Source organism: Egretta garzetta, unplaced genomic scaffold (assembly GCF_000687185.1).
Source record: "Egretta garzetta isolate BGI_Z169 unplaced genomic scaffold, ASM68718v1 scaffold234, whole genome shotgun sequence".
NCBI classification, from domain to species: Eukaryota; Metazoa; Chordata; class Aves; order Pelecaniformes; family Ardeidae; genus Egretta; species Egretta garzetta.
This window is the reverse complement of record NW_009259528.1, coordinates 753,659-780,578: the sequence shown is the minus strand read 5'-3', so window position 1 is coordinate 780,578 and position 26,920 is coordinate 753,659. Positions and strand designations below refer to the sequence as shown.

Here is a 26,920-nt window from a genome sequence, read left to right as displayed (position 1 = left end):
CGTGTCAGCAGCAAATATTCTTGCCATCTTTAAAAAAATAAATAAAAAGCTTAGTTTGGCATATTTGAAAATTAGTTGATATTAAAAATCCATCGTCATAGCTACAACATGAGTGACTCTATCGTTCCTTGCAAGAGAATATTCGTCACTCTAATAATTCAAAACTATTATTCATGCAATGTAGATCACCATTCCCACGTACTCGCACATGCCAGGCCTTCAGCAGCTTCTCAATTATTTTATTATGCAGTTTTCTCTCAATATAATTCACAGGTGCAATTTCAGATAAATAGATTTCTTTTTCTTTTGCATGTATTTTTATATGAAATGAAACTCCAAGCCTGTAAATTAACTCATAGTTCACAATTATTCCATAACAAAGGCTTTTCTAAAGCACACCATTCCTTAATCATCATTACTGTTTTCAGACAGCACCTATTCCAGATGTGTGAATACACAAATCGACCTGGTAATACAAAAAAAGGTATTTAAAATAGCCAAAAGCGCACTCCTGCTATCGCAAGGGGTTTAAACCAGATGCAGCTCTTTCGTTACCTCTTATTTTCAAACAGTATTTCGTCTGCATTTTCTGATTCAAGTTTCTAATAGAAACAATCCGCAAACAAACTGAACGACAATCTTTGTAAGGAACAGGGATAGTTCCAAGTGAGCCTGTTTTAAGAAGGGGGCATTTCCAGGAATATTTCCTCAGCGCTGAACTGGGCCGTTCCTACAGCAGAGGGTCACTCCCAGTACCAAGTAGCTGCTGTCACCTTTCCTCTCCAGAGGCAGGAACCTGGTGCTACGCCATCACTATTTTTCTGGAAGATTAATGGTCAAATGCGATGGAGACTTGATGAACGGTTCCAAACAGAAAAAGGGCACAATCCTCTGCGATAATTCCTTTCCCAAATCAGTTTAAGTCCATCATGGTAATTAATAAGGCAACAGTAGGAACAAGCTAATTGCATTCTGATTTGCAGAAGTCATGCAAAAAGCACCTTAAGAAGTTTGCTAAAAATACACTCGCTACGTAAAAACCCGTATGCCTGGTTGGCAGTGCCTCTCGGAACGAAGCATAGAGACGCCTGTTAATTCACACACCTCCCGTCCTGTACGGGGGGCTGCTCCCCTCCTCCAGCCGGCTCCGAGCCAGCCACCGCCCCCCCAGCAAGCCAGCATGGCAGCTCGGGAGCCGCAAAACGCCTGGCAAAGCAACTCAGACGCGTTTCTGCCTCAGCAGGCAGGGGCTCTGCACAGAAGCCATGCTTCGGCTGCGCTGGAAAAGGCTCCTGTTAAAGGTTTGCCTCATTGCAGTGGCCATAAAATGCGGAATTTAGCCGAGCATTTGGCTCAAAAGCCTGCTGCTAACATCCGCTGGCTACTCAGCAAGCATGAAGGCAGAAGATTAAAGTTTTGGGTTGTAGGAAATGTGAAAACACAACCGGAGATGTTATGCAGCCCTAGATAGGAAGCCAAGTTAATGCTACAGTGGTTCGCAATGTACGCAGTAAAATACCAGACCTGTACTCCAGACTTACGCTTCCCAAAGAGCAGAACGGACAGTCATCTCATGCTCCTCACCCACAGCAAAACCCCCACGTTCTCTAGGCCAGATCTGTACCTTCCGGCACGTACGATAAATATTAGAACAAAAAGTTAATCTGCATCCCAAAAGGTCTTATTTCAACATTGGAAAAGCTGCCTGCGGAGTTTAGGGAAGGGAAGAATCTAAGTGCAGATGGAAAGACTATTGCTGTACACACCTAGGGACGCTTACAGAAACGCAGAGCCCTCCTTGGCACGCACCACGCTGGCACAGCACCCGTTTGCATGGGAGCTTGCAGGGACCTGAGGTTCAAAGGGAGCCGCGGCAGCTACACAGGTATCGTTCTCTGGGTGATCTACGGCTGGCAAGAGTTGATTAAACAGAGGTGGATCAAGAAGAACAAAAGAAATGAAGAGTTCAATTTAGACAACACCGACAGAGAGCAGTTGGAAGCAGATCTGAATTTTATGGTGTCCACGAGTATACCAAAGCCATTTTAAACTAACAGGCTGGAGCAAAGCAAGAAAAATGGAAAGTAACGTATAAGGCAGGCAGGCTAGAAGAGGTCTCAAAAAAGGGAAGGAAAAAGTTCGGTTTGTATTAATAGTCGAGAAGAAGAAAGAAAAATACACCAAGTCCCTTCCTTTAGCTGTTCCTCTCTCCAACCTTTAAATAAAACCTTTTGATATCAACTTTTATGCCAATACTAATGGCGGGGGAAGGAGTGTTTTTCCTAGAGCTTTCCCCCTCAAGAGTCTGCCAACGACTGCTAAGGACCTAAACCCCGGGATTTAGGAGGGAAATATCTACTGGAATTTGACCAAGCAGAGAGACAGTGTCCACTGCCGGGGCGAAGTTGAAAGCAGTAAAAGTGCAGCTCGCTGGGAGATGAGAACTCCTCAGCTACTCATTGATAAACCCTGCTCAAAGCTACCACAGCCAGCTGGGTCTTCTTTGTGCTGTTTCATCACTGCTGTAAAAATCCAAATTAAATATGCATGTACAGCCTTTATATCCATCCAGCAACTAAACCCATCAAGCATGTATTTGTAGAAATTCATGCCCAAGCACTCCGGTTTTGGGAGCTTCCATATCCCTCCACAAGGAATTAAGCTGATTTCAGTAGATAAGAAACATGGAAAAAAATCTGGAGCCTCTGGCCCAGAACACGAGGAGCGATACATGAGTCCAGATGATCCCTACAACAACCGCTTATTTAAAATCCACACCGTGAAATGTTTAAAAGTGTTTACTTCTACAAAATGTGGCTATGGGGAAAAAAAAAAAAAAGAAACCTTCTTTGAAAAGAGAAAATATGGCTAAATAGCACGCCTGCTCCAGATTCCCAGACCTATGCAGGGGATGGCACACACTGCAACAAGTGTTTGAACAGATTTTTTTAAGCTGTACCCAGACATGCTTCTGTCTCTTAAGGGGCATCCATTCCAAGCAACACGCAAAGCAAAGGCTGCACGTTTGTAGCAGGTTTGGGGACGCTCTTTGCTCAAAGCCCACATTTCAGAGCTTTTGACGATGGTTTTTAAGCCCTTGCGCACTTAAAGGAGTGCGTAAGACTGGAACACATCCTCACGTGCTGCTCTGGAGTCGGACCTCACCATTTCCATTCCCAGTCCAGTGAACACCAAAACACCCGCGTTACCAGTTGTGAACCTTTCTTCCTCTTTAACAAAACTAAAGAAAACCTCTGACAGGAGGACATGCATTTGATCACTGAGGACAGCAACATAAAGAATGGCCAAGATAAGCAGTTTAGATACGATGGTTGATACGAAGTTCTCAGAGATGCTCCCTTCAGCATAGAGAAGCCCCTACCTTCTAAAAAGTAGTAAATATGTAGACATGAAGCCCTACTAAACCATTGCTGCTGCTTACTCTTAAAATGACTCAATGCACCGTGTGGCCCATAGATCCTGCATGACCTTATCTGCACACTTTAACTTCTGGGGTCTGTTTATGAATACCGTGGCCTGGCCAAACATACAGAGGTTCACAAATAACAGCAGAAAACCATAAAGCCTCCAGTGATGCCAAAATGACTGTTAATGAGAGACAGCAGCCGAAATCTCTTGTGTTCACGTTGTTAGAAAAGTTATCCGTGCCAAGACAGTCACAGAAAAGTGGAGGGTCCTCCCCGGCTGCCCCAGGAGGTTGCATCAAAGGCCGTAACAAACACCCGCAGTGTAGGGCAGGACAGACTTTGTGCAGGACAGCACTGCAACAGGAACTGTGGCGTTCTGAAGCACGCAATGCTGGGTGACGTCTTTACTAAAGCCTGTAAGTGAGCAAATGGATCTTCTTTTACAACTCACCACCAGGACCCAAACAGTGCTTGGTTGACATGGGGCGAGCGGTGGACATCGTCTACATGGACTTCTCCAAGGCTTTTGGCACGGTTCCCCACGGCCTCCTCCTGGAGAAATTGATGTGCTATGGCCTGGACAAGAGGTCTGTGCGGTGGGTGGGGAGCTGGCTGGCAGCTGCACCCAAGGGGTGGTGGTAAATGGCTCTTTGTCTAACTGGCAACCCGTCACAAGTGGGGTCCCCCAGGGATCGATCGGTATTGGGCCCAACGTTATTCAGTGTCTTCATAAGTGATCTGGATAACAGGATTAAGTGTAGCCTGATGAAGTAAGTTTGCAGATGACACCAAATCGAGTGGGGAAGTAGACACCCCGTAAGGGAAAGCCACCCTGCAGGAAGATCTGGATAGGTGGAAGAGCAAGCTAACAAGAACCTTATGAAGTTCAACAAGGACATAAGGTCTTGCACCTGGGAAAACATAATCCAGGAGTGCAGCACAGGCTGGGATCCACCCGGCTGGGGAGCAGCTCTGTGGGGAGGGAGCTGGGGGTCCTGGTGGCCAACAAGCTCCATAGGAGTGAGCAGTGTGCTGCTGTGGCCAAGGCCAACAGGGTGCTGGGGGGCATCGACAAGGACATCACCAGCAGAGGTAAAGGAGTCATCATCCCACTCTGCTCAGCGCTGGTCAGGCTCCACCAGGAAACCTGTGTACAGTTCTGGTCCCCACTGCATGTGAGCACCATGTGGGCAGGCTGGAGAGGGTCCAGAGCTGGGCCACCAGGATGATCCAAGAGCTGGGAAGCCTCTCTCAGCTGTATGAGGATGGGCTGGGAGAGCTGGGTTTGTTCAACCTGGAGCAAAGGAGGCTCAGAGGGGATCTCATCACCACATACCAGTGCCTAAGGGGTGGCTACAAAGGAGATGGAGACTCCCTTTTCACAAGGAGTCCCATGGAGAGGACCAGGGGGAATGGACACAGGTTGCTCTTGGGGAGATTCTGATTGGACATGAGAAGGAAATTTTTCACCGTGAGAACAATCACCCATTGGAATAATCTCCCCAGGGATGTTATTGACTCCCCCATGGAGGACACTCAGCTGGACAGGGTGCTGGGCCATCTTGTCTAGGCTGTGCTCTTGCCTTGAAAGGTTGGACCAGATGATCCTTGAGGTCCCTTCCAGCCTGGGATCCTAAGTCCAGACCTTTTGGTAAAATCTGGGTCTTGTTTGGACTGGAATGCCCTTAATAGTTGATAACTCTGCATTAGCTGTTTGTTTTGGCTGTGGATAAAGACCACTTTGAATGTTTCTTAAAGGGAATTTCAAATATAACTCCAGAGAGCTATTCTCGTCTCATTAACTGGAAATAAGAGTAGGATTCAAGTCCCGGACTGAGTAACATGAAGGCCTTTAAATATACTTGTGGATTTTCTTTACGTTGCTTGCCTTTCCCACAACATACAACCCACAGCGTGATTTCAAGTTGCAAGAGGAAATTTCTGAGCAGGATCTTAAGCATCTTCAGCCAAGACTGTTATTGCATAGCTGGATGGAAGGATATGTTCTTCAGAGGAGTACGCTAATTTATTTTTTTTTAAACTGACACTTCTGATTGAAGAGACAAGCAACAGGGGTCGTAACTGTGCCCTGATCTAAACCTGTAAAAAAGGAAAATACCAACCTGTGTGCAGTTCTGGTCCCCGCTGCATGTGAGCACCATGTGGGCAGGCTGGAGAGGGTCCAGAGCAGGGCCACCAGGATGATCCAAGAGCTGGGAAGCCTCTCTCAGCTGTATGAGGATGGGCTGGGAGAGCTGGGTTTGTTCAACCTGGAGCAAAGGAGGCTCAGAGGGGATCTCATCACCACATACCAGTGCCTAAGGGGTGGCTACAAAGGAGATGGAGACTCCCTTTTCACAAGGAGTCCCATGGAGAGGACCAGGGGGAATGGACACAGGTTGCTCTTGGGGAGATTCTGATTGGACATGAGAAGGAAATTTTTCACCGTGAGAACAATCACCCATTGGAATAATCTCCCCAGGGATGTTATTGACTCCCCCATGGAGGACACTCAGCTGGACAGGGTGCTGGGCCATCTTGTCTAGGCTGTGCTCTTGCCTTGAAAGGTTGGACCAGATGATCCTTGAGGTCCCTTCCAGCCTGGGATCCTAAGTCCAGACCTTTTGGTAAAATCTGGGTCTTGTTTGGACTGGAATGCCCTTAATAGTTGATAACTCTGCATTAGCTGTTTGTTTTGGCTGTGGATAAAGACCACTTTGAATGTTTCTTAAAGGGAATTTCAAATATAACTCCAGAGAGCTATTCTCGTCTCATTAACTGGAAATAAGAGTAGGATTCAAGTCCGGGACTGAGTAACATGAAGGCCTTTAAATATACTTGTGGATTTTCTTTACGTTGCTTGCCTTTCCCACAACATACAACCCACAGCGTGATTTCAAGTTGCAAGAGGAAATTTCTGAGCAGGATCTTAAGCATCTTCAGCCAAGACTGTTATTGCATAGCTGGATGGAAGGATATGTTCTTCAGAGGAGTACGCTAATTTATTTTTTTTTAAACTGACACTTCTGATTGAAGAGACAAGCAACAGGGGTCGTAACTGTGCCCTGATCTAAACCTGTAAAAAAGGAAAATACCCCCCATTTTCATTTTTCTTGTACTTAAATACAACTTAGAGTTGCAGAATCAAGTTGCTCTATAGAGAATGTGTCGCTCAGACAGCTCCACTTAGGATTTCTAAATATATCAGTAAAACATGCAGTTCATTTACACTGCTGTTCATTATATCATATTTTGGCATTCGACATTTAAAAAGCAAAATGATTTAAGAAAAAAAAAGATAAAACCTCCTTTCACCTACGCTGAAAATTGTCAGTACAAAAATACCGTAGGCAAGAGTTGGTTAACTCTTGCGTTTTAACACGTCTCACCCCACAGATCTTAATTTACCACCCTGTTCTAGGCTAGTATTTTGCATCCTACAAAAACCCAGGTTTAGATACTGGAAATGTTTGCAGGCTCAGTAAAAAAAAAAGAAGTCGGCTCTTGCCAAGACAATTTGCCTGCTTCTGAAACATCTGACACCTCCAAGGAACTCCCACATGAGATTCACTACCAATACCTCCAAACAGGATCAAGTGGCTATTTGATTGCCTGACGCAAACGGCGTAAGCTTTGGGCAGCCAGTTAGAGGTGAAAACACACAGCAAGGTCACGGTGAAGGAGGAATGGGCTGTCTCCCAGAGGCACCTGGCCAGAAAAAAGTGGTCTTTTGAAGGGCATTATCCCAGTGCATCCCGCAGCTTTGGTGCTCACATCCAGCGAGACCGAGCTGGGGAGTTTTTGCACCAACAAAAATAGCAGAGAAAACATATGTACCCGTATGTCACAACACCAAGGGCTCCAGACACAATCCAAGCTCCTCCAGGAGGAGTTCAGCTAGCAAGACTGAGTCGCAGAGAGCCAGACGACACATCTTGAAGGTCACGACAATGCATCTTGAAATGAACCACCTACTTTAAAGGCAAGAGTTTCTCCATCAGTCAAACAATTACCCACGAACGCTTCCACTCTTGGCAGCTCCACGCAGTGAACTCTGACTGGAGGCAGGTATGAGAATTCTAGCTAAATGGCAACTAAAACAGTTCCCCCAAGTTTATTAGCACATCTTGAGGTCTGCGTGGCTTCCCAGTGATAAATGAGCCTGTGGACAGAACTGCATTCAGATGCCCTGGGGAAGAAAGTTACTGATAGCCGTTATGGAGATGGCCTTCGCCCTGGTGGAATAAGCAGGAAATCTGCCAAGTGGGTGATAACCTAATTTAAATAGATGCAGAAATCCAATTAGAGATCGTCTGAGCAGAGACAGCTCATTCTCATCTCTTGGGTTAGAGGCTACTAACATGTCGCAAGCCTTTCTAAATGTGCTGTTGTCCAGGCAAAATGAATGGGCTCTGCAAAAGCACTTTGCTCCTCCTTGGCATAAGAACATCAAAAGGGAATGTTGTCATGACACTGTAAATATATAGCTTCTTCCAGTGGAGGTTTAGGATGGGGTTTCACAGAAAATGTGATGTATGGGGCAGAAAAAGAATGTGACAGAGATTTAATGTCACTTACTCTGATTCACCCAACACTTCTGATGGATGTTACCATCACTAGGGAAGTTGCTTCAGCTCTTTTGCTTTTCTGCCACCTGGAGAAGTCCCCAGCTTAAATGCCATAGGTGTACGACAGCAGAATGCAGACAAGCACTTGGAGCCTTAGTCTTCAATAAATATTCTTAGGGATTTTAGGGAGAAATACTTCTTCCTGCTTTACAAGTCAGTAAGAGGACTGACGTCAGCAGCCATGCTCCGAGACATAAATATTTGAAAGATGTATGGGATTATCTAAATAACAAGACACTTCCCTGCCAAGAGCCAAGAAGCAGTGTGCGGGGATTTAGAGGCAAGCTCTGCCGATGTACCTCCTTCCAGAAGGGTCACTTCAGGATACAGCAGTCCTGAGCGGAGTTGTGGGAGCACCATCATGCAGGCTCTGTCTAGTCTGCTAATAAACCAGATTACAGCTGGCCAAGCACCTTTTGGCAGACCACATGAACTCTAAACAACCATACAACTTGATAATGTTTAAATGGAGAAATGACAGCAGCAGGAAGCTCGTAAGGTGTCTGCGGAAAGCAGGGAGGGCTGGGGCTCGTAGCAGGGCAGTACTGCTGACGGTTTCTCTCCCTTCAGAGTCAGATCGGGGAGAGATTGTCAAATTCAAAATATTATCTTCTACTTCTTACTTCCCCTGCACGAGTATTGACTGTCGCTATCCCGCTGAGCTTTAAAGAACATCCCGACAGCAACTGCCTCATATAAGGTGCTTTTTTGTTCAGACATGCTCTTGCTAATCTTGTTTTAGGAAGTCTACTAAGAATCCCAGGCTTGTGATGCCGCCTTTGGCTGTAACCAAAAAACGTACAGAAACTGTGAAGCAGAAGGATGTGGCCGTTGCCTTCACAGCAGGTGGGACTGCAGTCAGGCGGCCGCAGCGAGGATGCCCGGGTACAAAGCAGGCGTGGGAGCAGCATGAGGCGACCACCCCCAGAGAAGCATCCTTCTCACAAAAAAGCCAACACGAACCTGAGCTCGGAAAGCTGCAGCGTCCACAAAGTGTCAGGCTACCTACTAAAGAACAACCTGCAGAAGGCAAGAGGAGATGTCCTGGAGAGTCAGAGAAATCTCCCCAATTCCCATGAACTACAGGAGACAAACTCTAGGGATACCTGCAACCTATTCCACCCCATCCAGCGTGTATAAACACACATCAGAAAGAACTGAAAAGAACTGTTTTGAAGAACAATAGTGACAAATATGACATCAGAAGAAGGGCACCAAACCCAGATGGAAGGCAAGGAAAAATTGAAGAGCTTTTAAGGGCTTCAGGAAACAGCTTTTTTTTGATCGCAATACCTGTGCTCCAGAGGAGCGGAATGTTTCCAGAAATTTCAGCCTGAGAGGATGCTGAGGGGGAAACATTGCATTTCTTGCAAATGGGAGGATGTTTTTGCACAAGCAGCATACTAGTAACCTCACATTTCACAGCATCACTCGTCTTCACGGAATGCTAACGGGAACGGCCATCGAAAGGTAAAAGAAGCAACACAGCCGCGTCCTGCCCGGGTAAGGCAGAGGAATGGCATGCTCAGCGGGGACGCCATCCTGCCGGGCAGGTTTGGGAGATCCCTCAGCCAGGCAACCTGCCCCTCTGAGCACGTGTAGGCTGCCGGCGTGCCAGCCTAGCAAGCCATAACCCCAGCATGGGAGGTGTCGAGGTATTCCCAAGGGAAAGCTCTACTCTTCACAAACAGGACCATTTCCACGAGAAACAAGAGCGCCGCTTGTTTCTTGAGGATAGACAGCAGCGCGCGTTACGCAGATTGCTATTCTATCTCCTGCGGCAGGCCAAGAAAGCCATTCCTTTAATAGGACAGGAACACTCAGGGTTCGTTCTGTTGAGAGGCGAGTGCAGGGAAGCACACGCATCTGCCGTCACAGGACAGGCTCTGCAGACAGGGAACAAGGCTCCATTCTCAGAGACAGGGCACGTAAAAGGTACCTGCAGCTTGTTGCTGTCACATCAGGGGATGGGGGAGATCCCTTTCAACCACGACAAATGCAACGACTACGGGAGCACATGGGATGGGATGGGATTACACAAGGAGACAGACACATACTGATTTGCCAGTAGGTAAATCCATGACTGCATACAGCAATGAGAATTTGAAAGCACAAAGAATCACAGGTTAGAGAAAAAGTCAAGATTACTCGAATGCCAGCAAGAGGAACGCAAGACAGTGTCAAAAGCTTTAGGAAGGATTGCATCTTTAATCCTTAAGCCTCTGGGATGGTCAGCTTACACAGCCTCACGTGGTAGGACCTGGAAAACCAACCCACCATGAGAAATGATGCCCTGGATCTAGGATTTGTTGCATCAGGTGAAATCCAAATGAAGACACCACTTGGCCATCACTATCCCATACTTCATTGCTGCAAGAGTGCTAACAACTGGGTCATAGATGTTTCTCCCAAAATATTTTTAATGTGTGGCATGTGGCAGATGGAACTGTTCGCTGTGTACCAATTTAAGAGCACCTATTACAGCATATGCTATAGCTACGGACAGTTATCAACGCCCCTGCTGCCCAGAATTTATAATAAAAAAGCGGTGCCAGTCTGCTGCCCAGGTCCTTAATAGAAAACCATTTGTTCATAGGAAGGCTCTCGACAGGGGCACAGGAGAGAAGGAACAGGTCTCAAGGCTGCGAGCAGTGAGAGAGAAGATAAGACAGAAGAGGGCACAGAATTAAGTTACCTTTATCTTCACCGTATGAGCAGAAAAGGAAGTTTGCTCACATGCCTAATGGACTTTCCGATGACTTTCTTTTCCTTGCATTATTATCCTGTACTCCCTCTCTGATTTCCCATCACCTTTACATCTCATCACCCTCCCACACCACCTCCAAACTCAGAAATGCTTGCTCCCGTTACAACTCTGGATCACCTTCCTTTTTCATTCGAGTACCTTACTTGAAATTCCTAGCGCATCGCACCGCCATTTCCTTTTCTCTTTCCTTCCACCCCCCAGATCCTCCATCAGGCTCCTCCACTTCTGCACCTTCCCAAATCATTTCTCCCTTCCTGCTCTCCCTGCAAGTTCCTGCCTCCTCCTGCTTCCCCGCTTCCCCCGGGCAGTCCCGCAAGCAAAGAGCAGCCAAAGCAAGCCAGACACCCCCGCCTGCAACAGGAGAGGAGCAGAAAGCCGAGCCCCAGGGCAGGAGGCAAAGGTCTGAAGGAAGACAAGGCCAGCTTGGAAATGGGGCTGCAAGGGACCAGAAGGACCCTGAGGGTTTAAGGTGGAGGAATAGGAAAGGAAGAAGAAAGTAGCAGAGGTACTTGCATCAGATTTGGTGGAAAAGGGGGAAAAAAACCCAGGCGAAGCAGCAGAACAGTAAATCAGTGTATCACAACGAGACGGAAGCAGTGGTCCTTCTGATCGGGCACATGTGGCTCCCCAGGGAAACAGTCCGCTTCCTCCGTCCCAGATATTTTACGGGACTAGGAATGCAGTTTGCTTCACTTTCTGAAAAGCACCGCTACAACTCTTCCACATTTTGAGTTTGTTCCACACTCCGCAGGCTGCGTTTAGGAAATATTTACATGAAGGAATACACAGAAAGAGCTAACAAAAGATGGAGAAAATGTGCGTGCCAAGGAGCCGAGCTATTCTGGTATAGGAAACAGGAACTACTGGAGTGAGCTGAAACCCCTTCAGATCCAGTTTAACCCCGACAGGCCTAAAGAGCGTTACCTGAAAGACATTTAAGTGCATTTTAAAGATGCTCAGACAGGTCTTTGCTTCAAAGTCGAAAGCAGATACAAGCACTTTGCATATATGCTAATATACCGCGTATTCACGAGCAGAACATGATTAGAAAGATCAGCCCAAGCGTGTGTTAAACCAATGAGCAATGAAAGTAACTGGCACTGAAACTCCTGAAAAAACACCTCCCTTTAGCGAGCTTATGGAAGAAAGCCATACAAACCTTTGAAGTCAGTGAGCACATAGCACAGCTTTCTGTATTATTTTTTTTAAATCTCAATTCGGCCTATTATCTCCTCTCGGCTAGCAAACAGCAAAGCAGCCAGAGCTACGAGAAAGCTCCCTGACGATACCAAGAGCGAGCAGCCCATCTCCATGCACGTTGCTGTCCATCTAGAGACCTGCCCTGCCATGTCTGCCTTTACAGCGAGTTTGAAACATCCTTTATTTTCAATGGACTTCAGTTGATTTACCCTGGGCACGCACCATGTGGGTCACCCACTGGGTCACGCGAGATTCACCCATCTTAAATGAAATACCTCTGCTCACCTAGCAGAAGGGTTTTAGCTAGCTATGATACACAGATTTTTGGAAATGCACTTTAATTTTGCCTGCATCCCTATGAGACAGATTCACTCCAGCAAGGAAACTCCTGAGTTTCTCCACTACAAAACACTGAGAATCAGCATCCGTCTCTCGCAGCTAAAGTAACTACTCAGATTTGCTTGCTTGTGTCAATTTTCCCCCTCTATTACAATAATAAAATTACCAGCTATTTATTCATCTTGAACCCTGGCAGCCCTTAGGACAAAAGCTCTCTAAAATATTAGGTGTAATGTTCCTAAACAGATGCTAAAAGTATGTAAGTACAAAGTAAGATTTGGCTTCCCGTGTTCTTTCCTTTCTCTACAGAGTACGATTTCAGCAGTTGGCAGCGTTAACCTCACCAGGTGCTCAAGAAATCTCAGCCTTTCTCTCCTCCCATACTGTACCTCATACGAGCACTCTTGCTCAACTCCAGGGTGAGAGGCCTTAGGAACACAACCATCGGTTTTCATCTGCCGCTTTTGTATGTACATACCTGCATTTTTTTGGCAGCGACTCGAGAGAGCTGGTATATACTGCGCTATTCCACCCAAATCCTACTTGGACAATTTGCCTCTCTGCTCAAGGAATAAAAATCTAACAATCCCTACAGAGGGTGCTTTATACATCTGCATGCTACTTTCAGGGGGTTTTTGCAATAGAGACACAATGCTGTTCTATTTATAAAGGCCAAGTAAATTGTATACGGTCTGTGGAGCCCTAACATCTCCATATTATTAAAACAAAGCCTTTTATTTAGACAGCCCCTTTCACAGAGCAACAAAAAAGAAAATCTCAGAATGTCTTTCCCCCTCCAATCTGAGTCAAAGTATGTACGTAATTTTGCGAACACTGAGGAGAACAGGAATACAGGTTTTTAATTTGTTCTTCACTTGAATTATAACAGCTATTAGTTTTTAAACACTCTGTAACATTTTTACAGGTTGTTTGAATAAGCCACAGCTGTAAATCCTGCTCGGCTGTCAAGCAAGGAAAAAGCTTTGCATTATCTTGTGGGCAAGGAAATAAACTGCCAACAGCGCAGGGGTTGGGGGCAAGGAGGGGGTTAAGCAGGGTTTAATATGCTTAACCTGGGTCTCTGGGACCAAATCGTTGCCTTGAGCCGTACCTCTGCCATCTTCCCGTAATGGAAGGATGCCCGGTGATCAATACTTCCGCAGGAATTACCGAGGAGGTCAGACAAGAATTCAACAACACAGGAAGCTGACAATGCTCAAATCTTCCTCAGTTGTGTTAGAATCAGCTAGACACTTTTTAATCTTTATCTAGTGAACAACAATTTCAAAATAAACAAGTTTTTATGATCATGCTGATGATTATGCCACAGCAAAATGCAGAGAGGCTGGTGCATCAGACGGCTTCAATGACACAGCTAACAGTACCTATGCAGATGCCAGCACTGCAAAAAGCCCATCCAGGACTCCGAGGAAGGCAGCAAATGAACGAGCAAACACAGAAATCCCATCTAAACCAATCTCAATTACAGCATTTACAGTCAAATGCTGTGACTCGTGTTGAAACCACAATACCTAAGTAATTCCTCAACTGAACCTGGCTAGGAAACTGAATTCCTGATAATGTTTCATCTTTGATATTCTCCTACCGCGGCCTCTAAGAGCTGAGGGCTGTCCTGTGCCACCGAGCCAACATCAAAGAGCATGAATGCAATCAAAACTGCAGCTAAGGAAGATATCTCCCCGAGTTTCAGTTTTGCAGTTGTCATATTTCTCCCCCAAGCAGTTCAGAGAAGTCTGCAGAGGCAAGAGAGGTCAAGGAGAACAAAGAAGTGTCAGGCAGAATTACTACTTGCAGGTGCTCTAATTTCATTTTTTTGGACAGATATGCCCAGCACACCCAGCCGGAAGTTAAGCAGCAAATCCCAAGGGACCAGCTACACCCTCCAAGAATCAAGCTGGGCTCCACGCAGCTTTTAGACTAGAAACAAAAAAGCACACAGAAAGCTTCTAGCCTGACCTTTAACTACTCAGAACGGCCACCTCTTCACACTCCTGGCACACCTGTAATAGCCAGAAACTCAATTTTAAAGACTGTTGTGTGATTTACTCTCCGGTTAGTAGGAAACGAAAACCTTAAATAAATCTGCCATTAACCTATATCCGTACTAAGTTTTGCTATTTAGGAGGAAACCTGGGGAAAGCTTCTCTGCCTGTGAAAATCATTGCCCCTTAAATGAGAGCACTGGAATGTTAAATGTCCTGGTTTTGTTAAAGACTGCCTTGTAGTTTGCTATTTAACTAGGAACGAAACCTAATTTCTAATCACCAAGTGTTCACGCTTACAAAGGAATTATAGTTAACATATTCTCTGGGATACAAAAATCAAGACCTTACAACTGCTGGTTAATCAGCACTGAAAGCCAGGCGGATCAAAGCCTGCAGCGGTGGGGGCAGGCTTGGGCTGGCCACGGTTCTCTCCCTCTCACATACCACACCGGGTGCCCCAAGATGCCCGGCCTCTTCTAAATCAGGAGGCAAAGACGTATGAACAGCATGGCACAAGTATGTCTGAAAGGGAAAAATAACGGAATAAACTAACTTCATACTGCACTCTGGCCACCCTTGAGGTGGCAAGAAGCACTTTTTGCAGGCAGATGAAGTCCTCCTCGTCAGATGCAGAAGAGGAATGTTGCAAATCTGCAGGCTCCCTCTCCTAATCTGTTCTGGCAAGATGACCATGCTATTTGCTTCCTTTATGAAAAAAAAAAAAACGGAAGTCCGCATACATGAATGAAGGGCTAACCATAGAGACGGTACCCACAGCAGCTGCAAGATAAAAACAGGGTGTAAAATGCATCACCCAAGGATGCTTCTTTTTTGGCTCATACTTTCTGTATAGATCAATAAGGCCTTGGTCAGGAGAAGAGGTCGGGAGGGTTAGGGTTTGGGTTTTTCAAAGCCCTGCCTGCTCTGTCACTAGAGCAGCCTATGGATGTAGCGCTAACAAAGGGCCGAGGAGAGGGAGCGAGTCTGGACACGGGGGCTGCGTGCCTCAGAGCTTGCCTTTTTTTGTGTTCAGCTCCGGCAGATGTCCTTCCCCTACCACTCAGAATTACTCTTTTTGCAAAGAACAGAAGCCCTGAGCAGCCAAGACATTTGCCGACAGTATAAAAAGCGGTTTTGAGGGTGTGAGGGGGAGGGTCAAAAGCAGAAATCTGTTTATTTGGCACCTAAATATAGCCCAGTTAACTCAGCAAACATTTTTTCTCTACTACATGCTATTTTGTCTATATTTAGAGGCTGTAAGGAACCAGCTGTAGCATCACCATTTTATTACAGTCTCTGATGGGGAATTTGCTTTTGTTCCCCAGAACAAATCTCTGCTGTTAAGTGACCATGACCACTCACCCGAGTCTTGGGTATAAAAGTTAAGTTTTCAGCTGAAGCGCCAGCAGTAAGGATGAGCTCTCAGCCTCACCCTTCCATGAAGGAGCTACGCCTGGCTGTGAACCACGCCTGATGATCAGCGAGGACACATCGCGAGGCTGCTGTTCCACAGGCCCATCAGTTACTTCGTTCAGCGAGACCCAGATGCCGGTGGAAGACAAGTTCCAACCAACTGCATTCAGAACAGAGGCTGCTTCTAAGAAAAGCCTTTTGGATAGCAAACAAAAACAAGTGTCAGCATTTTGACATTCTTGTTAAAGAGTGTTATAACCCTCCAGAGTACTTTTGCCTTCTTTTTCTTTTTTTTTTTTTTTTTTCTTAATAGGATTGCATACCTGGACACCTGTAGCATGTGGAGGAAAACTTTTTTCGCAATGAATATTATCATACATGAGGCTTAGGGCTACACAGAATGCTCCTTTAAGGTTTTTTTTCCATAATCACTTAAATCAAACCTTGCCTGCTGATATTCTATCGTACAGACAGATCTCTGTCAATGCCGCATCTGATTCACCTCTTCAGATGGGTGCACAAATAGACAACTGACTTAACTTCTCAGAATCCCTCCCTGCACAAGAGATACTTTTTAAAAAGCATAGGCCATGGGCAACAAAAGGATAGCTTTTTACTCAAAAAAAAAAAAAAATCCAAACAGTATTCTACAGTTTTTCTCCAATGCTTTCACGCTAATTTGCTGAGGTGGCTGTCTTTTACTCTCCATGTACGGGCTGCAGGAAAGTGCACTTCAGTCCACAAAGCAATCCAGAGAAAATGGTATCGAGGCACTGAATGGCTGTGCCTGAGCAATCTCAGGATCACCAACACAAACAGATAAAAATCCCAGACTTCTAGGTCTTCCGAAAATGAGAAAGGCTTAAAACAAGCAGATGACACTGGTGGAAGGAAGGGAGGAAAACCCGTACAGCAGCGTAAGCGAGGCAGGCGTAGCACTGCGCGCCTCCCAGCGATGGATCTGAAGCACCAATGGGCGATGTCCAGGCTCCAGCTCAGGACCTGGCAGCCTTCGGTTCTGCCTTGCCTGTGTCTTGGTGACCTGAGGGATTTGGTGTCAGGCTGCAGACACTTGTGATTTGGGGTGTGATGGCCCCTCTCGTATCTCCCATTTTCTACTGGGAAGTCAAATGGAGAGCCAAGGCTACCCTGAAGGAGGTACAGAGCAAACAACCTGACACTGTTAGCTTTTCTGTGCATCATATTCTTCAACTGAATTGATAAAAATTCCATTAAGACGCCTGGAAAAAGTGTGGAATATTATCTCCCCTTGATATATCATTTCTTCAATATGAACAACGTGAAAAAATTTCAACTGCTGACCAATGAAATCAGAACGGAGCTGAGAGCTTCCAACTATGCAAGCACAATATATCATTTTTTTAAACTTCAGGCACTATTCAGGAACTCGCATCGATTTAACAGCTCTGCCACAGCGCTCTGGAAGAGTGCTCGGTTGTGTTTAAACAGAAGCCACCTTCAGTCCTGGCCCCGCAGCCAAAATTTTTTGTGGCCACTAAATCCAGTGAGCTTAATCAAATCATGTGGCTCTAATTTATAACATTTGCCCGTTACAGACCTCATCCAGAATCTTTTGTGGTGGAAAAGGTTGAAAAAACAAGTGGAAACAGGCTCGTTTTGATTAAATCTGCAACTGAAAGAGTCCTCTACAGCTCATGGATGGAATTTCCAGTCAAAATGAGGAGAGAGAAAAGAGCCACTGCGCTCCAGAGGGGAAAATTGAGTGACTTGGACTCACGGCCCTGGCTCTGCCCAGTTTCAGTCAGGTCTCCCACGCGTCTGTCCTCACTGTGCTGATGGGGCAGCCTCGCTCCCTATGGGAGCTTTTCTATTTGTACCTGCAAATACTGGGATAACGCCTCAGCCTGGGTTATTACATCCTAAGTGATGCTCTAAATAGCAGGCTAGTGGTTTCCTAATTGAGCCCTTTGGGGCTTTCAAATAAAAAAAAATAAAAAAAACCCAACAAACCACCTGTTGTGTCTGTGCAAGAATAATAGCACAAAATCAGAAAGGTGAGATTTGCTTGATCGTGTCCCTTTTGGACTTGCTTTGCCTACCTAAATAACAGTAACAGACATCTGAAGGGAAAAAAAAGTTGGAGATCTAAGAGGGAAGCGGTAATTTGTTCCTCGTCATGGACAACACATGCTCTTGAAGTACCTGCCACGATGGCTGATGAGAAAATAACACCAGTTGCAAAGCAGAAGGTAGAGCAGCTGCTTTCTGCGTGACAGGAGCGGAGGCCAGGCCACCGCCGTACAGAGCCAAATGTCATTTTCCCCAGTGAGTTAATCCCTAACAACCAGCGGTGGCACACGTAACGGACCCGCGTTCGCTGTTCCTGGCTAGCCTGCTCCGGCGTTCAGGCTTGCCATGCCGGCAGAAAACACTCCATGATGGCGCGTGCCCTCCTGGAGGCACATTAATAAATCTAGCAAATGAATGGAGGGAAATAAGACAGATAGTTAGCGTTCCCTCGAGACTCCCCTAATGAAAGACTGCTGGGCCGCAATACAATATCCACCCCGCAACGGATCACTGCGCCGCTGCCAAAAAAAGGCCACGTGAGCTCTTCCTGCCAAGGCAAGCTGCGGCTCCGAGATGCCCTGTCAGAGTCAGTTAAGAAGCAGCCCAGCACCAGAGCTGCACCACCTGTGTCCCTTCTCCAAGCAGAAGCGTCGCGAAGCTTCAATTACCTCCCCACAGCAACCAGTCTGACGCCAAGCAGCGGGCCGGAGGCCGTGCCTTCCTTTCAGCAGTGCCCTGAACCAAGGCAAGGCCAAGGAGAACCGGAGTATCTGCCTTACTTAAGCTCTCCCAGCGTACTTGTTATCACGGTATCGGCATACATCTGTGTTTGGGTATACTGCTAATAGAGAAAAGCCATGGCCTCCCCATGCTTCGCCTCTCTCATGTGCCTCGCAGAGCTAGGCTTCTACTGGGAAAACAGAAAGCAATCAAGTACCTGATGAGCAGGAGATGTGTTCTCCCCTTTGTGCAACTGCCGTGTTAACAGGATTTATACGTGCAAAGATATGTAAGGGAAAAAAAACCCACATATATATTTATATACATACACACACACTCCAGTTCAACCAGTTCTTCAAATATCTAGCAAGTTTAGATAAATAGCACCATTCGAGCACGCGGACACAAGTTGCACATGAAGGTATACGCACACACCCACGCTTCTAACCGAGATCCAGCCCACTCTCTTGGCTGTACGCCCCCCACCAGTGAGACGTTGCTGTCGTTTGGTCCGTCGGCAGGACTGTAGCGAGGACAAGCAATGATAAACGCTAAAACGCAGCCTCCCGGACCTGGAGCGGCACCTCCTCAAGCAGCACACCAAGACCTATCGAGTCACTGCAGATGACATTCAGCCACCGTGCGGCACACGCCGTGACGTTTTGTCAATACAACTCCAAGCCGTTACCACCGAACGCCCCGTCACCAGGCGCTCTCTTGCTTTGCGTCCTTCTTGGCACCAGTTCTTTCGGGCAGGGGATGTGTATTATCCATCTTTCGGCCAAGCCAAGCAAGGCGCAGGCAGCCGACGTGATAGAACTGGTGTTTGCCCGTAACAGGAGGCCCGCGGGACGTCTCATCTGATCAGTCACAAGTCAACTGATTTTGTACAAACTGGCACATTAGAAAAGCTGGATTGTCAGGAAAATCAAGTCTCCCGCGGTACCTTGTGCTAGAGCCACTGGAAGCTCTCTGCCTCCTGATGTATAGAGGAAACAAGGCAGGTTTTTCAGGGAGATGTAAAGTCTGGACCTGATCAGATGGGACAGCTCTGTAGGAAGAGCTGGGGGTGAGAGGGAAGAGAAGGGCAAACACCCACAGGAAGAGAGAAGAACGTTGGGCAGAAGGAAGAGGAGGAACAAGAGACCCAGGGCAGTACCTGAGGGCTCAGAAGAGAAGGGGGAAGGGGCTGGCAAGGCTTTTCCTGGGGAGAGCAGTCTGCCCTGCCTTGAGAGCAGAAAGGACGGTGGCCCGAAGGCAGAGGGCTCCGGGGACACAATGCCAGGGCACGTGCCACAAAGGGGACAGAGGAGACACGCGGGGGACCCCGGGGGCAACCTGGCATTGGAGATGAAGGGAACAGATGCAAGGAATTCAGCCTGCAGCAATGCAAATCCAAATACTCCCACGTTGTACAATCCCACCCTGCAGATTCGGATCCGGCTGCAGGTCACTGCAGAAAACTGGAAAGGAAGTGTAATTTCCCCTCCACAGCCCCCTCTTTCACAACGCTCGAGCACTCAGTTTTTCCTCCCTCACTTCTTAAAGCAGGAAAAGAAAAGAAACCCTCGTGCCTCGTTTGCCCCGTACTGCCTCTTCCCCACGTCCTCGCTGCTGTCTGCTCCACACCTCTCTGCGGCCGCCGGAGCCGGGATCCAGCCAAGCGTTAGCGAGCCGCCGCTACCGCAGCCGTGGTCTCGATGGCAGCTATGTGGAACAACCCTCCTGAAGACCCCGTCCCGCTTATCAGCTGTCAAAACCATTTCCCTATTTCGTGCGTTAAATAGATATATATCAAATGACAAAACAGTAGCTGCCAGAAGATGTGCATCTCCTCTACGTGGCCACGTTTAGCTATGCTTAAACCTCACGTGTAACCCCTTGTAGACTTTCACCAATTTAAGCAATGCTGAAACTCCCAGGCAAAGCCGTGGGCCCTAACTCCACGCATAGTATTCCCAACTCAGAAGGGACGATACCTGCGCTTCCATTTTACTTACAGGACTTTCTCAGGTTTTTAAGAGTCGTCATTTTCAAAGCATCTCTGTAGCTACAAGATCCCTATTGTTTCCAGCAAGCAGAAAGGTATAGCTGAATGGCTTTATTTGCATCACATTGGGTTTATCTACACCTTCCCTGAGTGCTTGGCTATTGCCTTGATGTGCTGCTGCCTGAGTCATGCCGCGATTGATTTCTTCTATTCATCAGAAATGTTACCCACCAAGAAAGTTATTTTCCTCATTTAGCCTGTGGGCTAGAAGAGCACTAATGAATTCCCCTCACCCGGTGGATCTTTGCACACAATTGACATCAAATAGGCAGTTTAAACAGTAACAAGCCCTGACAGATCCCAGGGATCCACTTACGCTGGGGGCAGGGAGCAATGGCTTTAGATTTTCATCACATCCATGTCACCAGTTATTTACTCTCCTGCTCCCGAATCGCAGTGATACTCTCTGGCTGCTAAGCCCCAAAGCCAACAGCATTTCACATTCCCAGAGCCCAGCTGATACTGGAAAAAAAAAAATCCATATACACCACCAATATTAAGGCTTAGCCATTTTCTATCCTAATAGAAGTCCACCTCGTAGTATACCTGTGTCAATGCAGTAGTCCCGTACGTGTAGATGAGTACATACGTGCACACACACGACTGCCTGTACCCGTCTCTCTTGAACGGAGGACATCACACCTAACACACAGTACGTGCATACCTACAAGACTCCAGTTTCCTTTTCAGCCCACCCAACTGACTTCCGTTTGTTCAGACCACCCACCACCTCTCAGAACATCAAATACGTGAACAAAAGGAGCTGGCCTGGCTGCGCAGTTTTCAAATTCACTTCAAGTCTACGTGGCAGAGCCGGTCCGCAGCCTTCCTGACTCAGTTTGTGTGTTTAGCAGGAAACACCTCCAACAAATATGCTCACAAACCGAATCAAAAAGGGGAACTTTGGAAAAAGAAACTCCGCTGCAGGCAGGAGAAGTGCTGCAGTACAAGGAGGGGCCTTTTTTCGGTGATACCCTGCTTCAAGACTGCCCGTAACAAAGCAGCACCAAGTACTGTCCAAATATCCCAACTCTGCGGCGCAGTTCTCAAGTCTGGGAGCCCATTTTCTACTTTGAAGCCAGGCACGGGTGCTCAAGTTTGGCTATCGGCGCTCAGGCAGCGGTTTCCAAGGAAACCAGCGACTGCATGAGCATCGCAAAGCGCGAGTCCTGCGCTCGCGGTTTCACAAGTACATTGGAGCTGTCTCCCTGCCACAAACCCTTCCAGGTAGGTGCTTCGCCACCGTTTCTAGAAGCCCCTAATACAATCCCAGGCTTTCAGGGTGTCGGCATACACGGTACATATCCAAGCAACGTGCACACTTGCAACCAAACCGCTTTCTGTAGATGCTGAGAGAGGAGACAGGAATTATTTGAGTTGGTTTAGGCTCCAACATAGCAAATACTTTTGATTTTTCCTGTTCTATCAGCCCTTCACAACAAAGATGCAAATAGCAGGGACTTCTCTGCCTGCACGTAACCCCTAGAAATGGCAAAACAGGAGACGAAAAACATTTATACCAATATTTATCCTTCAGCCTGCTACAAATGCAAGTATTTCGGCACCATGGAAAGCCAGAAGAGAAGCCACACCAGCAGCACAGGCAGTAAGGATTACCATGTATGCCAGTAAGTGGCGTTTAAACCACCAGCCTCTCTGGTTTGAAAAGCACAGCTTTCCAGCACCCCTTACCTGGAGTAACTCAGTGACTTCTGAAATCTTCCCATCCCACAGTACCTATCCCAAGCAGGATAACCAAAGAAGTATGAGTTGCTTGTTGCCACTAAGCAAAACTAAAAATAATTGAAACTGCAGTGATGTTTAGTCTTGCCGTCACCCATCAAAGCAAGAATCGGACAGAAAATGACAAAACAAATACAGGGCTTTAATAGCTTTGTCCGGCGAATCGTTTTTTACCTTCCTTTGAATAAAACACCTCTGGTCCTCAGGGTTTACATTCAGCGTAAACATTACGTGACCAAACAAGGGTACTTCAGAGATGACCCAGAACGCTACTTGCCAATGGAGAAAAATCTTCGTCCCCTGCACAGCAACTAAATACAGCGTAGTTACTCCTTACCACCACCAGTCACCAAAGCCTCAGAAGGCTGAATCCTGCAAAAAGCCAAGCCACCAGCAATCTCACGCTTGCCACTTCACAACGCAGCAAGCAGCGCCGGCTCCGAGGCGTGAGTCACACGTGTGCCTCTCGCGTCGAGGAAAGCCCCATCCACCACCACCACTGCCAAGCCAGACCTGTCAAAACAGACTAAAATAACATTTGACTGACTCGCATTCGCCGCTATCCTCAACACGCTGCACGCTAAAACTGCTGTCAGGAAGCATATCATCCTTCACAATAAAACCCCATCCCTGCAAAGCACGAGGAGGCTCTGCTCCCAGCCCCGCTGTGCAAACAGAAGCGGAGCAAGTTGGGTGTTTGGGGAGGCAAGACAGGAGATGGCTCCCGAGGCAACTCTGCCAAGCTGCCGGGGCCAGCACAGAGATGAGAGAAATTTCGGGCTGGACTGCTGGGTAGGCAACTAGTCCCACGTACCCGGATCCAGCACTTGCTAGAGGAGCGGGCTGTCCTTCACAGCATCCAAGAGCTCGTCCACGCAAATCAGCTAGCTGAAGCCAAACACAAAAACCGTGATAGGGGTTGAGTGGTACCGGGCTGCTAGAACAGCAGGAGAAAACTCACCCTGTCCCCTTGAGAGCCGCCAAGACAAGTGGAAAGCTCAGTGGTGTGGGCCTGAGGGAGATCGTTCCTGGCCACGTCGCGCATCGGGGGGCACGTCATCCTTTCTCACAGACCTCCTACCAGTGGAGAGATGCTGCCCCACTGCCACTCGACACATGAAGTCCTAACCCCCTAAATCCTGCATACTGAAAAAAAACCCGCTGACGTTAATGGACGCCAGTGTTAATCAAGAAAAGGCAGATCTTTCCAGGCACATAAATTTTTCTTCAGAATAACGTTAAAGTACATTCAGATGGATTCAACATTGTATCGCGCAGCACATAAAAGCAACCACACCAGTTAATTACGCTCGAACAAATGATAAACGCATTTCAATCGGTGGCTGGACACATCACACTGAATTACATCTTGATACCAAAAAAAAAAAAAATAAGGTACAGCTGTGCCCCTACATCCACCGCTGCTGACTGCTTTTGACACGGTGTTTTCTGCAGCGCGACTCCAAACCCAGGGCGTAACGGGACTGAAGAGGCCACCATCCCTCGCCTGATCTCACAGCTCCTGCCCCACGCCTCAGGAAGCAATCACGGCGCGAGCATTGTCTCGGTCCCTGAGCACAGGTCCCTCAATCATCTCAACCATCAGTTTCTAGTGGTTAAATTACATTACAACCATCCTCCAAATCATTTTAGAAAGAGGAAAGCGTGGGGTTTAAGAAAAAGGGTTGGGGTTTTCATTGTTTTGGTTTTTTTAGAACTATAGTTCGAGAGTTTTAATTAATGGATGGCTCCTGGGTACGGCAGCGTACGTACCATTTATAAACACCAGCAGCTAATTTTATGCAAACACTCTAAATATGAAGCGCTTTTCAAATATTTCTGGGGGTTTTACTACTATTACGATCTCTTAAAAACATGCCTCTAGTCCCCAGAAGATGTGCACATTCGCCTTCGGAGAACCAATTTGGCCGTTGAAGGGATTTTGTTAAATCCCTTGTACGTACGTTGTACTTTCCCTAAGGCTGTGCAACCAAGTATTTTATTTTTTTTTAAATCAGAACTCTTAAATACGACTCACAGGCTGCTTCTTCTCCCAAAAACGAATCTCTGGGATTTTGGCAGATTCCCCAACTTTACATTCAAAGCATTCCCAAGTCTGTTAACTCACAAAAAGTCAGATTTCATCTTACTCAACATTCTCTACAAATGACACAGCACCGCGCCGCTCCCTCAGTTAACGGCAGGGCACGCATACACCACCTCTGCCAGGAGAAGATCAGGCCCTACACATTCCTTCGTGCTCACAAGCTCTCCGCTTTGGTTTACATTCTGCTTCTACATTTTTTTTTCCCCTTCTGGAAAACAAAATAATGCTGATTGCAGAGTCTTCCAAAAAAGCACACAGCTGCTGCCAATCACCAAACAAAGCAGCCTGTTAGAAGTAAAGTCCTGGGTATTTTCCCATGGCAAGTACAAAATAACGAAAGCGAGGAGACGAGAGTTACAGCTTCCCAGTTCAAAAGGCTCCTCTCTGGTCTGCAGCTCCGTAAAATCTTAATTGAAGTAACAGTTGGTACAAACCCGGTCTCGCAGTATTCTTTCCATGCTGACAGGCTGTTAGCAGCCAGGATATATCCTGCAAGGGGTCAAAGGTGTGGAAAAACAAACAGAGCAGCAATTTTAGAAGATGAAGAGGAGATAAGGATTTGTCAGGGCATTTTTCTGCCATGGAAAAGCATCCAGCCTTCTCCACAGTCTGCGCCCACTTACTCCAGTCACTCCTTGCAAGGCATTTCCTTTGGGGGGAGAAAGAAAAAGCCCCGTATTTTAGACAACTGGCTTCTGGTTACTTGACTAGGAAGACTGAGACAGACGCCAATGTCTGACTTCTCTCACTGGTCGTACAGCCAGGATGTGTCCCTCCACAGATTTCAGCTGTAAACTCCTCATGTGAACCCACAAAGTCCCCCCCAAAAAAAGTTGAGAGACAAAGTAAGCCCACCCCTGCGACAGCAACTGAAACCCTTCTAAACGACACGCACCTTAAATGGCAAGGGCTGTGTGCAAGGTAAGGTCCTGCAGGAAATGTAACGGTGCTTTTTCCGTAAGAGGCAATTCAATTCACTTGCACGCTTAAAAGCCATTTGGAGGGCAACCATTTTGTAACCCAGAATCTTCTGCGTGGAATTGCAGCAGCTTCCACAGACGCTTGACCACAAGGTCAGACCCACGGGTATCTGAAGGCTACCACGGCCCTCACGATCACTCCTCCTCCCTTCTAACAGACTTTCTACTTCCGCTGGTCCTACCAGTGTCCAGCCGCCTCGGGTGCTCCAGCAGAGCAGGGGGACAGACCCAGCACCACTTCAGTGCAAAAAACCACACAACTGCAGATTCCCTGGGTGTCCTCCTGGTGCTCCTACTTCTGTACAGTGCTGGCGAACAGGCTGATGGCCACTCTGGTGGCTTGTCAAAACCAAAGGTTGATGTCATTACCTCAAGAGTCACTGAGGTTCGGCATGAACAGGGCAAAAAAGTCAACCCTTCCTCACGTATTTTGGTAGTTCCTGTTCTGCTTCCAGGTCCTCTTCACCTTAACCTCCAGTACTGCCACAAACAGCTACCTTAGAGATCAAGCTGTCATCAGGATTGTGTCATGTTTAATCAAGACAAGGACCTCTCCTCAACCACACAGGAGCACTGTGTAAGCTATGCTTGCAACTGCACATAGAAAAGCATAAGAAAAATCAAAATTCAGCTATTAATGTTCCCAAATAAACTAAATCAGTTGCAGTTCCTCACTCTGTCTCCCAGGTACATCCACCACTAGCAGAGCAGGTGATCTAGATTCTATTTCAATCATAAGAACTACAGCTCAGCACAATACACGGCTCACGTTTTCCTTAATTTAGGTAGCCCTATCCTCCTTTCCATTGGGATGCTCGAATTAAAAGTGCTCATCAGTGCAGTTATGGATTTAGGCAAGCACCCGAGATGACCGTCTATGACCAGAAGGCATCACGTTGCCTCGGGAGGTGCCCATCCTTGGGCACGAGGCTCTGAGGGCTTCTCGTCACCACAATGCGATGGCTCAAACCGAAGACTGCACGCTTCCTAGAGCGGCGTGCGCTCCTGAAGCTACGAGCAAGTACCTTTTCCACCTCAGTGGTTACAAGATACGAAGCTGCGAGTTGGCTTAAATACTGTAAATAGCATTATTAAGAGTATTGACCATGGAAGGTCGGTATCAAATACTCCCTCCGGCAGGTGGCACGCATAACGCCCCACATGAGCCTACGGCAAGGCATTTATGCAATGAGCAATTAAAATTCAAGCTGGAAAATGTTAATTCAAGGCTTCGTCAGGCTTCCTACGAATTTCACCGTGCACGGCAGAGGCTCCAAGCTCCTTCTGCTGAAACCTGAAGTGCTTCCCGAGCTCCGGGGAGCTTGATTCACACTCTGAGGGCACCAAGGGGCAAATACACACACCGCCCTGACCGAAAAATAAACATTTTCAGATGTGATATGCTGCCCTATGTTTAATTGAGGAAATTAGTGCCTCTGGGCCACCTTATCCCACCCCGGACATTTAGGAGACGCGCCCTGGCCTGC

General features: G+C 47.1%; 1 protein-coding gene across 1 annotated transcript in view; it reads right to left on the bottom strand.

The window, feature by feature from the left end:
* The window catches only part of PRKG1 (protein kinase cGMP-dependent 1), a 490,065-nt gene that overhangs the window by 430,785 nt on the left and 32,360 nt on the right, over window positions 1–26,920 (bottom strand). The window contains exon 3 of the mRNA XM_009637557.2: window positions 19,871–19,904. Within this exon, the coding sequence (XP_009635852.1) occupies window positions 19,871–19,904 (34 nt within the window). The remainder of the gene's footprint in view (window positions 1–19,870; window positions 19,905–26,920) is intronic.